The sequence below is a fragment of the Pinus tabuliformis genome, chromosome Q (assembly GCF_031772625.1).
Source record: "Pinus tabuliformis cultivar Carrire ecotype Pingquan chromosome Q, CPIR1, whole genome shotgun sequence".
Classification (NCBI taxonomy): Eukaryota; Viridiplantae; Streptophyta; class Pinopsida; order Pinales; family Pinaceae; genus Pinus; species Pinus tabuliformis.
Genome location: NC_142296.1, coordinates 1,303,443,743 through 1,303,456,279, shown reverse-complemented (window position 1 = coordinate 1,303,456,279; position 12,537 = coordinate 1,303,443,743). Strand labels below are relative to the sequence as shown.

General features: G+C 41.9%; 1 protein-coding gene across 3 annotated transcripts in view; it reads right to left on the bottom strand.

Moving 5' to 3' along the window:
- The window catches only part of LOC149224614 (hyperosmolality-gated Ca2+ permeable channel 2.3-like), a 373,352-nt gene that overhangs the window by 177,169 nt on the left and 183,646 nt on the right, over window positions 1–12,537 (bottom strand). For all 3 annotated transcript variants that reach the window (XM_089386187.1, XM_089386185.1, XM_089386186.1), the window contains one exon: window positions 2,069–2,263. In XM_089386187.1, coding sequence (XP_089242313.1) covers window positions 2,069–2,263 — 195 coding nt within the window. The remainder of the gene's footprint in view (window positions 1–2,068; window positions 2,264–12,537) is intronic.

Genomic DNA, 12,537 nt, shown 5'->3' with positions numbered 1-12,537 from the left:
GATTTTTTTTTGGATGCTAGAGGCCATCTAGAGCCTATTTGTTGATGTATTTTTGGTTCAGAGATGGATTGCACTCAATGCTATTTTGGTTATGTGCACCCTTACATGCTAAGTAGATGAGAAATTTTGCATATTTGTGTATAAATGGTTTGGATTGATATGGATGCACATGAATATATATGTTTTTCTTTAAAATATGAATATTTTATGTGTTTTTGGTAAACCAGTTTTTTTCCGATTTTTTACCGGTTCTGGTCTGGTTCCCGGTCCACAAGGTTTTTCAGTTCCTTCACCGGTTCCATTCTCATAACATTGGTTCTGCGTGGGATTCCAAGGCTATCATTAAAAGTGGACCTGTGTATTAATCATTGGATAATGTGTGTTATAAACTAGTGCTGGAACAATGCTTCAGAAGAACCAATGTTGAAGTCTCTACGCTTGCTAAATTGCTGCCACTAAAAATCAGGCTCTACACTTCTGTTTGTTCACCGTACACTCAGATTTTAAGTGTGAAAATATTGCTTGTGGGTTATACTGTTATGTAACAGAAATGTTTAATTTCTGAGTTATCGTAAGGGGTAGATATGTGTTTAGAAGAAGTTTGTTGGCACATGTAACGCACTGAATGCATTACCCAGAAGACAGAAAATTATAATGAGCACCTACAGCAGAGTGTAAACGAAATGTTTGAAGAAATTCATCTCTGAAAACTCAAACCAAAACTCAGAAATTTTTAACAAAAACTAGCAGTGTTACTGTTAGTAATCTTACAATGTTTTAAGCATGTCCATCTCCAATATTAGAAACCTGTGAATAGGGATTGAGGCGTCATATAATTGGGTGGATGGAAAGGACCAAGAGTACACTGGGGTAGGAAAAACTGTGGAAAGTTATTAACATTATTTATTTGAAAAGACAGATGCAAATCAGGTTACAAACCCAATAGGGTCATGGTTCACTAGTGATGTTGGCAGAGGAATAATATATAAACATAATTCCACATTCATTGGGGTATGCCCTCCCTGTTTGACATGCTATAATGAAAGGGACGAGGCCAGCTGAAGTCCCAGGAAAATTTTCACAGAATAGATGCTCCTTAAAGTTTAAACCTAGCACCTATGTTAAAGAAAGTCCATGACTCCATATATTGAGGTGCAGCCCCTCATGGCAGGTTTCTTGAAGCCACTTCCAACAAAAAGAAATAATAGCCCAACTCTTCCTGACATTAAATGATAATTATGAACATGAGATTGTCAATGTCAGTGATCAAAGAAAAGCCTTTTTAAGAGTGTAGTAGCCTGCTCAATCCAATGACATGGAATGCCTAAACAGCACTGTCAAGACTTTATAATTCATTGTGAGGAAGACAACAGAGACACATTAGGTTAGTGATGGTAACAAAAATAAAGAGCCTGTGCTTGCAGCCTAAACAGAGCAATAATAGTCTACAGATGAAGCTTTACTCCCTATCGCTGTGTAGACTGAAGTTAATATGGAACCATATATTCCACTCCTGTCGCAGTAAATTGCAAGAACATGGACATGCCTTTCAAATTCTCATCAAACCAGTATGTAATGAAGAGGGTCTACCAGGAAATTTTTCCTATGGTTCATTTTCTTCCGATCTTTTGAAATGCTAATCAAGAATTTCTTCAGTTAATGGACGAAATGAGTACAACAGTATGAGCCTAGAGAAATTCTGTTCTTTGTTAGTCAGGCAAACATGCTTCTGTTTCAACTTTTAACCATATTATGGTCTAATATTTAAATTTATAGTATGTTACTATGTGAAAACAATAATAGTAAACTTTATGTCTAAGTTAGAAGTAATACAGTGAATACATTATTTATTTTTCAATAATCCAAACAACTTTCAATCCATGTGTTGTACAAACACAAAATGAAGATACTACTTACTTGGACATGCATCGATTAGCATAATCTTTTTGCTTTTTCTCAAATAATAAATTGTTTCATTCACAAAAAAAATAAACTACATCTCAGTTGTTAGCAAAAATAAGCAGAACAGAAAAAATAATCCAAGAGCTCAAAACAGACAACCAAGTACCTTTTGATTCTGGTAAAGCATCGACTGCTCTAATTTCAAATTTTCTCCAACGTCCTCCAGCTTCTTTGTGTAAAGGTCTACAGGATCCACTTTTGCACCAAAGAGACCTAGAAAGCCTTCCCTATGAGATTTCCTTTGAAGACGTGGCTTATTTCTCAGGTGCAATATCCTTTTATACAACTTCTCTGCTTCATTCTGCGATGGTAATTTAAGATTACTCACTAAAAGAGTGCATATGATGAATCTAAAATATATTTTTCACTTAGAAAATAAGAAAGTTATATTAGTCTCTGATTGCATTAAATAGGAAAAAAGGTGCTAATATTGCCAACTATATTTTGCACTTCAAAGTCACGGAAATATTTACCTCGCTGAAGTCCACATTTACAACAAAGTAGCACATAACACATGAAAATCAGTGTGTAGCAAGCTATAGACTGTTTACTTCCCTTGATTGCTAAGCAAACATTTTGGTTCTTATTAAAAAATAAAAACTAAGTAGAAATTCAATTCAGCTTAAACTCGTATGGACTCTAATCTGAAGGAGAACTAGGCATTTTAAGTCTCTGCATCTTTTCCATCCACCACAGTGTCCATGCTAGATTGTCAATATCCTTATATGTTTCTTTCCTTCTTCCATAGGCATAAATATCGCCCTTATTTCTCTCTGCGAACAGGATTATCTATAATCTCCAACTTCCACTGTTCTACAAAGAGGCCCCCTTCCCAAGGTAGAGAGGTGGTGAAGGTGTTCATGACTACAACGAACAAGATTATTCATTCAACAGATGAAGTATCCATCACATCTACTTGGTTTTCTTAATTTTCATGTGGTTGAGGCATGTTCACCTCAATGCTTTGATTCAGAAGCATCATAACAAGGATTTGCTTGATTGGTCATGGCTTCATGGCATGCACACTCTAGAGTTATAAACAATTTTTATATAGCTGCTCTGACAAGTAACCAGTTCCTCATCCTGTGAGGAGGAACTGAAGCAATTATTCTTTTATTTATTAATTGAAGATAAGATAAGATAATTTTATAAATGTCCAACAAATGACCATAATAGATCAACGGGACTGTCAGTTACAATGATTACATCATGCCAAGCCGGTGGACCAAACGGTCCCCTTTAACATTTCTTTTAAAAAGCAGAAAATACATCTATAATCTAAGTAAATGTAAATGTAGAAGCTAGAAGCAGTCGGCTTCAAAACAAAGCATTGCGATGAAGCAGAGAAGGAGAAGAAGAAGAAGAAGCGATGAAGAAGGGAAGGAGTCTCCTGCACAGTTCCTACTCCTAACATCCGAGGTCGAGAGAAGAAAACTGAGAGAAACTTGTCAAAGTCTGTTGTCCTGTGGGCATACTGGGCTGTCACTGCTGTCGCCTGGAGGTTCTAGGGCGCCTCCTAGGGGTGGATCCAATCCTGGAGCACTTGTGTAGCCTAGTGGGTCGGCCTCCTCGGGACCGCACTGATCTGGTCTCAACGCCTGTAGGTCGGTCAATGGTTCTTTTGGTGCCCCGCGCTAATGGTAGTGCCCTAAAGAAGTCTGTGATATTCTGCGTGGTGTCCGATCTGGTGGGAGGCTGAAGAAAACGGGACCGAAATCTGAAGGCCTCCTGGAGATAAAGTGCAAGGCATCTCTGATCAACATATCTGAGGAAGCAGGTCAAATTCTGAGAAGACCTGAAGAGACAATGGAAACGACCTCGAATCTCATAGTAAGCAGGGCATCCGAAGATGAAGTGTCTCTGTCTCTATCTCCTGTAAGTGACGGAGCTGGCAAATCCTATCCACCCTATCGATGTGGTGATCTGTCTCCAGCCGGAGTCTGTGAGACCCAACTTTGAGCTGCCCAAGGGGGATTCTAAGGGCATATATATAAGAGAAATTAATTGATATCTAAGAAGATTAAGAATCTAATCAACATTAAGTACCCTTCAACTTCTTACTTGGGAAGACCATGGGTACAAAGACAAGAAAGGCACTTTGTCTACCATTGTTATTAGTGGCATGTAGTAAATCAGGGAAGCAATCTTGAAGAGACAATCATTAAAATGAGGCATATGATTTTGGATGATCATCTTTGCATTGGTGTTAAATTTCTTGTTGATTTTGTTATCGATATGTGATATGCTCCACTACACATTTATAGAGAGACGATGTTTAGGTAATATTTATGAAAAATAGACTCTATGAGAGGATTAAATCCATCACAAATAAGAGATCCCACCTTATGTCAAGAATTATAAAAATTTATACATGGGAGATGGAAGAAATTGAATACACTGTTGAAAATATCGCGAGCAAGGTCTTCTGGCTTGTGCCTTAGCCAACGAAGACCTTGAATTGCCCTCATGAGTTTGGCTTCAGTTTGGTTGAGTTATCTTCAGTTTATTAGAATAATCTTCAAGTTAACATGTGTTGAAATTTCTAAGTATTACCTGTTAGAAATTTAATCTGTATTCTTCTAGTCGATTTCTTCTACTTGTTAATTACGAACAAGTTATTTAAAACATACAAATAACGAAATAAACACAATACAATCTCAACCATCTACAGATCAGTAGCGGAAAGAAAACAAACAAACAAGTGACACCGTTATTTTTGGACAACTCATCCCGAGAAAAACCTAATGCAGGAAAACCGATGCACCAATTCTAAGGGTTTATTTTATTATGCAGTCTATCCTTGAGTACAACTGGGTGCCAAACTAGCTCATCCGAAAGAGAAAAATAACCGGCAGTAATACCTCTCTATTCAGAAGCGGGTATTCAGGAAACCTGCCCCACAAAACCCTCTCCAGCTACACTGAGGCACTGTGTCAGCCCTCCTAGCCTCTGCCTCAGCCCTCTGAGGCACTGCGCAGCCTCTGGGACCCTTTGTGTCACTCCTGTTGCCTTCTGCGTGGATGATGCAGGCCCTCTAGCCTCTGTGTTGTCTCTGTTGGGCTCTGTGTGGCTTGCTCTGGCTTCTGCACCTGTCTCTCTGCCTTTGTGCTGATCCCTTAACACTATCTCTGCCTCTTTGTCCAGCACTCGCTGCCCCTCATTGCTGATCACTGATTCGACTTTACTTAGCAAACCCCGCTCTAGTAAATCTAATGACTGATTAGTCTGGTGTATCTTCCAACTGACCCTCAAGCCTCCTCTTATACTTTTTCTGTTGGTCCTTCAACGGCCAAGATTAAATCTCTAATCAACAACTAAGATTAGATTTGGCTTGATCCTTATCCTTTGGAACCTTCTAACCCAGTTTTATATTAATACCCATTAATATTTTATTTTTCCTAAGCTTAGACTTAGAAACACCATTAAAAATATTAATTATTTTAATAGCTCCTAAACCGGGTAGAATCTGCCTAAACCATTTCTGGGTCTTGGAGATTTCATGTGCTTTAGCCTCTCCACCAATTTTCATGGCTATAGCGCATCCGATGCTTCCCAAATCAACACTACCTCTTAGCGAGGACTGTGCTCTAGTAATACTCCACACTGAGCATCACTTTGATTATACGACACCAGTACCTGTGCTGATGCTAGGCCTCCCCACCCAACATTCTCTACACTGTTGCATCCTATATTGTCGCCCTTGGCCCTGTCATTGCCACTGCTACATCTGTACAACAGCTCCCTCTGCATCTGTGTTGTTGTTGGTCCATCCTCCCAACATTGCATCTGCACTGCATCCCCCTCTCATCATGTTGCATCGTGCTACTGCCAACTGCTACTGCATTGCAACTCAGTTACTGAGAAGTAACTGATCCACCCAACTTCTAACATCCCTGTCAGGCTAGAAACACTCCCGATGTTGAAGCTCTCTCTGCCGCTAACAAGTGCTCCCTCTACTGCCTCTGCGTTGCTGAAACAACTCCCTGCATCTCGCACCGTTGCAAACCTCTTTGTGCCATCCTGCAATGTTGCAACGTCCTCCATGCCTCTCGCGCTGCTGCAACCTGCTAGCTCTGTGTTGCCAGCGACTCCCTCATTGTAGCACTCTTTGTCGCTTCATCCTCATTTAGGTACCTCAACAATCCTACCCCTCGTCGCCTGTAGTCCTCCTGACTACAGCTCGATGTCTCCCCACCTCTTCTCTAGAGGTACATGAGCACTCACGACACAAACGTCATCCTCCTCTACCTCCTTTTCTGCCTTCCCTGACGCTGCCTTAGAGTCAGATGCCTCTCCCTTGTTCTTCTTCCTTAGACACTGGTTCACATAATGACCCAGTTCCCCACAGTTAAAGCATTTGACCTTGGAGAGGTCCTTTTTATTCCTCTTCTGCTTCTTTCTCACAGATGCCAGAGCTGCATCCTCTTCCTCTTCCTTCTTGATCCGGACTCCTTTGCTGCTACTTCCCATCTTACTCAGCGGTCTGATCTCTTCTTGACGAAGAGCCGCCCACAATTCTTCCCAATCTGGAAGATTGGCCCTGCCCATAATGCTTTGGACAAATGTCTCCCACTCCTCAGAGACTGCGTTTAGAGCGGTCCTCACCAACATCCCCTCATCCCGCGTGGCCCCTATGGAAGTCAGTTGGTCCCGGATCTCCTTCAACCGACCGAGGAAGTGATCTATCTGCTCCCCCTTCTGCATATAGTATGACCGCAGCTGATTCTCAAGTAACATCTTCCTCTGCACGGAAGTATGCTGGTACAACTTCTTCAAGGCGTCCCACATTTCCTTTGTTGTCTCCTTCTCGGCAATATGTTGGACCACATGATCCTTGACCCCATCAAGGATGATGCATTTCGCCTTGGCCATTGCCTCCTCGTACTTCTCATTATCAGCCAAGTCAACTGGGATTGCCACTGTTCTGAAGGCGAAGGCCTTGATGCGATGTCTATCTAGAATGGACAGGATCTTGGCCTTCCAGACCACAAAGTTGGATGCCCCGTCCAGCCTGTCCTAATCCCTCAGCCCATTCATGGCCATCTCTCTGCTCTTCTTGTCAACTCCTCTGAGTCTCTCTACTTCACTTTCGAAGTTCTCCCTTCGACTCTTGCTGAGTCTCTCTACTTCCCGCCTGGAAGTTCTCTACCAGACTCCCTCTGAGTCTTGATTTCCCTTCTGGAAATCCTCCCGCCAATCGTCAAGTCGCACCTCTCCGATCTTCTGTGCACTTGCAACAATGATTCAGATTCCTTGGCTAGAAATCCACCTCGGTAGCGACTCCCTCTACCTTGGTTTTGCCCTGTTAGGTATTGTTCTGCCCACAGTACCCCACCAGCTTCACTCCCGCAAACTGCCCACAGCTTCCTATGCCCCAACAACTGAAGGACTAAGCCTCTAGGCTCTGCACAATCTCGTCACTGGCAAAAAATTCTCCCTCATCCAACTGCGTCAACCCTCTTGGTCTTTGCGTGAGCCTCTTTCTGCACTCCTCAACCTCTTGTTGGCCCCTCCCTGGCCCAGACTGATGACGCAGTCCCTCTATGTCAACCCTTCTTCTGTCGCTTTCTGCAAGGAATAGCTTCTATCACTCGGGACAGCTAATTCTGCTGCAAATGCTCTGTTCAATCAATGCCTTTAGCTCTCCTATGATCTGCAACCACACTTTGATACCATGTTGAAATTTCTAAGTATTACTCGTTAGAAAATTAATCTGTATTCTTCTAGTTTATTTCTTCTACTTGTTAATTACGAACAAATTTAAAACATATAAATAATGAAATAAACACAATACAGTCTCAACCATCTACAGATCAACAGCTAAAAGAAAACAAACACACAAGTGACATCGTTATTTTTGGACAACTCGTCCCTGGAAAAACCCAATGCAGTAAAATCGGTGCAGTAATTCTGAGGGTTTATTTTATTATGCAGTTTATCCTTGAGTACAACTGGGTGCCAAACTGGCTCACCCGACAAAGAAAAATAATCGGCAGTAATACCTCTCTATTTATAAGAATGTATTCAGACAAACTGCCCCACGAAACCCTCTCTAGCTACACTGAAGCACTGCGTCAGCCCTCTTGGCCTTTGCGTCAGGCTCAGAACCCTTTGCGTCAGTGCTTTAAGGCACTACGCAGCATCTGGGACCCTCTGCGTCACTTATGCTTCCTTCTGCATCGATGACACAGGGCCTCTGGCCTCTGTGTTGCCTCTACTGGGCTCTGCGTGGCTTGCTCTGGCTTCTGACTCTGCCTCTCTGTCTCTCAGAACTATCTTTGCCTCTCTGTCCAGTACTCACTGCCCCTTGTTGCTAATCATTGATTCGACTTTACTTGTCAAACCGCGCCCTAGTAAATCAAATGACTAATCAATTTGGTGTATCTTCCAACTGACCCTCAAGCCTCCTCTTATACTTTTCCTGTTGGTCCTTCAACGGCCGAGATTAAATCTCTAATCAACGTCTAAGATTAGATTTGGTTTGATCCTTATCCTTTGCAGCCTTCTAACCCAATTTTATATTAATACCCATTAATACTTTAATTTTCCTAAGTTTAGACTTAGGAACTCCATTAAAAATATGAATTATTTTAATATCTCCTAAACCGAGTAGAATCTGCCCAAACCATTTCTGGGTCTTGGAGATCTCATGTGCTTTAGCTTCTCCACCAATTTTCATGGCTACAACACATCCGATGCTACCCCAAATAAACAACATGAATAGAGTCTTCTCAATTTGACTACAGAACAAGGTGGAAGTTAGTGTTAGTTTTTTATTGATTTGGTAGCATCGGATAGGGGTTTTAGTTTCAGTTTGTGTCTAAGAGGCTAAGGAACACGAGATCTCAAAAACCCATAAAACTTTTCGCGACATAAACTTGCGAAACACCTTAGTTAAATTAATTAGTCATCATTTAAATATTTCCTAAGTCTAACTTAGGAAAAGTGGTTAATTAAAGTGAATTAATTGAGGAAATCGACCTATGCTCTAGAGACTTCCAGAAAATGACTTGGATCAAGTCTAAGATGATCTTACCCATCGATAAAAATCTAATCATGGCCATTGAATCTCTAGCGAGAGATTATATGAGCAAGTCAATAGGATGGAGAAAGACACAAGAGGGAGAGCGAGTTACCTTGGCAAATCGAACTACCCAGTTGCAGTGATTCAGCAAGGGAGAAAGTTTGAGCCAGAGAGAGAGGTAGTAGCAGATAATTCAGGAGGAGGATTCCGAAGAGTTTCCCAGTGGCTTTTGTGATATTCTCACTTAGCATTATTGCTAAGTGAAATATCAATTTTGATCAACTTTTCCTTAACTCATGTTTGCACTTAGGAAATGTGGGTTTAGAGGCCACACATTGATTTTTTATTAAAAGCAAGTTCCAAACGTTACAGATGGAATAGAATATTGAGCCACTAGTGGGGCGTGGGGGTCACACATGGAGAATTGCAGCCCACATGGAGAATACACATGCCTTGGAGGGAAATTCAGTGGGAGGAAATTGAGATGGGCCCACATGAGCACGTTGGAGGCATTTTGACAAAAAGGAAGGGAAGGCACTCATTTGGTCATTCATTCATCTTTCAGAAATCTTGTCTTTGACATAGCACGCTTGAGCTGAAGCCAAGTCTGCAAGTGTTGTTTAGCACACGAGTGTTTCCGAGCAGAAATCTCAACCCTTGCTTCGGTGGACTTCGAGTGCCAGCCCAAGGAGGGAGTTCCATCCTTTTCAGATTGTTCCAGCAGTGGGAGTGCGAGTTTGTGGGGAGGAGTCACTAGCAGCAATGCAGGGACTGTGCAGTGCTTGGAGGAGGCACACTTGGGAGTTGAGGAGTGAAGGGAGTTTGGGCCTTAGAATTGAGGAAGAGCCTGGGAGAGAAATTGCTTGGAGATTGCAGCGATTTTGGGGCCATTTGCAGCAGGATTGACTGGTGGGTCAAATTTCCCAGCAGCAGAGCCATAGAGTGAAAAGAGAGTCGAAATTCTAAGGTCACCATAGCTCAATTCCTTCATGGGTTGTTCTGGGTATTTGGTGGAGAGGCCAGGGTTAAATTCTTGGAATTTTCTAAGCACCGGAGGAAGCCCTAGCAGCAGATCTTCATACCCAACAATGTATTTATGGGTAGTTCAGCATAGAGCCAGGAGATAGAGCAGCAGCATACTTGAGGGGAACTTCTTATTGTTCATTTGGGCTTAGCTAGCTTGCCTTGAGCAAGCCCAGATGCACTCTTTCCAACATCTCGTTGTACCCTCATCACATTCTAATAAAATAGCTCAACAGCGCAATTTTCGGTGCATATTCATGGTCTGCTTCATGTGTTTAAATTTTGTGGTTTTTTGTCTATGTATGCTTTGTTATTTACTGTAAAAACTCCCTAAGAATATCACAATTTTCCAGTGCTAGAAAGGCAAGAAAAGGGAGGCCAAAATTATTCTACAGAGAGGTCATGCAGCCAGTAGCCGGAAACCCTAGTGCGAGTGTTGGGAGAGAGGTCGTTTCAGAGGCCAGAATGATCATCCGGGAGGCAGCGCGAATTTTTATAGAGGTAGAGGGAGGCAGGACAGCTCATCTGGAGCTACCTAGCAGGCAGTGTGAATTGTTCCAGGCCAGCAGTGTGCATTTCTGTAGAGGAGTGCGAGCAGGCCAAGGGAGGCCCAGTTGATTTGCAAAGGGAGAAAATTATCTCTGAGATATTTTGCCAATATATTTGTCGGAGGATTTCTAGTGAGGCATCTAGATTATTGTACTCCCAAAATTTGTTGCATGATATTAAAACAAACCCTCGTCTGCTACACAGTTTTCCCTACGGGGTTTTCCTGGGGACATTAGTCCAAAAATTAACGTGTTGATTTTTTGTGTGCATCTGTCTCTAAGTTCCTGAATTTATTTTCCGTGGCGTATTTTATGGTGAAGACTGCAATTGTGAATTATTCATTAATTGTCGTAAACAATTAAACTGCTAACAGTTAGGAGAATAATATCTAGTAATTGCAATCAAGGAATGTTCACATGGTATCAAAGCATTGTTGATCAAATATGAGGCTCAAAGGTGAAATATTAGTACATTGTGCAATTTTAAAGGGAGATCTGAAGCACAGGATTCAGATTAGTGTAGCCCAGCCAAGAAATCGGAATTGTTGGGCAGTGAAATCGATTTCCAGATGTTGAGCGCAGGAAAATTTTGATTTGCCCAAAGTGGACTTCCAACATGCAATGCATATGCTGAGAAGTAATTTCGTTGAGCAGATTAGTTGATTCGTTGAGCAAATCTGGGTGCAGAAGTTTTGCAGCAAGGATTCAGCTACAGATCTGCACAAGGGCATGAAGAGAAAAGCACACTAAGAAAGATTTATAGAATTTCTCAGAGGGTTTCCAAATCTAGTTTTTAGGAGATCCAATTATTTCCAATAACAGCAAGCCATAACATGCAAATTAATTTGCCAATGCGTGTTTGCCAGACTAGCCAGTTTGAGTTGCAGAGGTTACAAGTTGTGTGCCAATTCCCGAACAAGGACTTCCAGAAGGTAGAGCGAGTAGTCTCAACCAGCAACTGAAGGCAGTACATTAGCCAGAGAAGGTTTTCCGGAGGCAGATCTACGCATTCCTAAGGGAGTGTGAATAGTAGAAGGAAGGTCAAGCAGGAAGGAGAAGAAGATTTCTAGACCCAATCTCTAGTTTATTTGAGTTTAGCGAGATGGTTGCAGGAAGTCTCGGAGATCAGGATAGACTTGACGAAGCTTCTAACTTTGGTGTTTGGAAGGCCATGATGTTATTCCTATTGGATGAGCACGGTCTGAAGGAGTTTGTGACCGCAATTGTAGCTAAACTGACAAATCCTATCCAGTGTCTTGACTAAGAAGGGTATGGCCAAAGTTAAGAGGATGGTCCTAGAGGGGGTTCGAGACCATATGGTTCCGCATATTGTAGAGAAAAATACAACAAAGGACATGTAGGACTCTATTGTGAAGCTATACCAAGATTCATCAGAGAATTTTAAAATGATTCTCAAGGAGAAGCTAAGGACCACAAAGTTATAGAAGGGTGAGAATGTAACTTTCCTATCTGACCAGAGTTTAGAACATCCTTAATGAGCTAATAATTGTAGGAGAGAAGTTGGATGACAAAGAACTTGTGTGAGTTGCCATAAACAGTTTTTGCAAAGAGTGGGCAACTTTTGTTCAAGGAATTACTAGATGAGATACACTGCCAGATTGGGAACGCCCGTGGAGTGACTTCACTCAGGAGGAGCTAAGGCTTAATGTTGTTGAGGGTACTACTAGCAGCAGCAGCAAGGGGCCAAAGGTTGAGAAGGAAGAGGAGAATGTAATCCTTGCCAATAAGGGGAAGGCAAAAAAGGTCCCAGTCAGGGACAAAACTCAAAGGGAGACGAGAAGAAGAAGGATTTGTCGAAGGTCAAATGCTTCAGATGTGGTGAGTTTTGTCACTACGTCATCCAGTGTCCCGAGAGAAAGAAGGACGAGAAGGGGCAATACCAGACAGCAGCTTCGACAGAAATAGATGAGTTGACCTCCAGGTTGGAGGAGTTTGCATTGATAGCGGCTATAGCTCCAG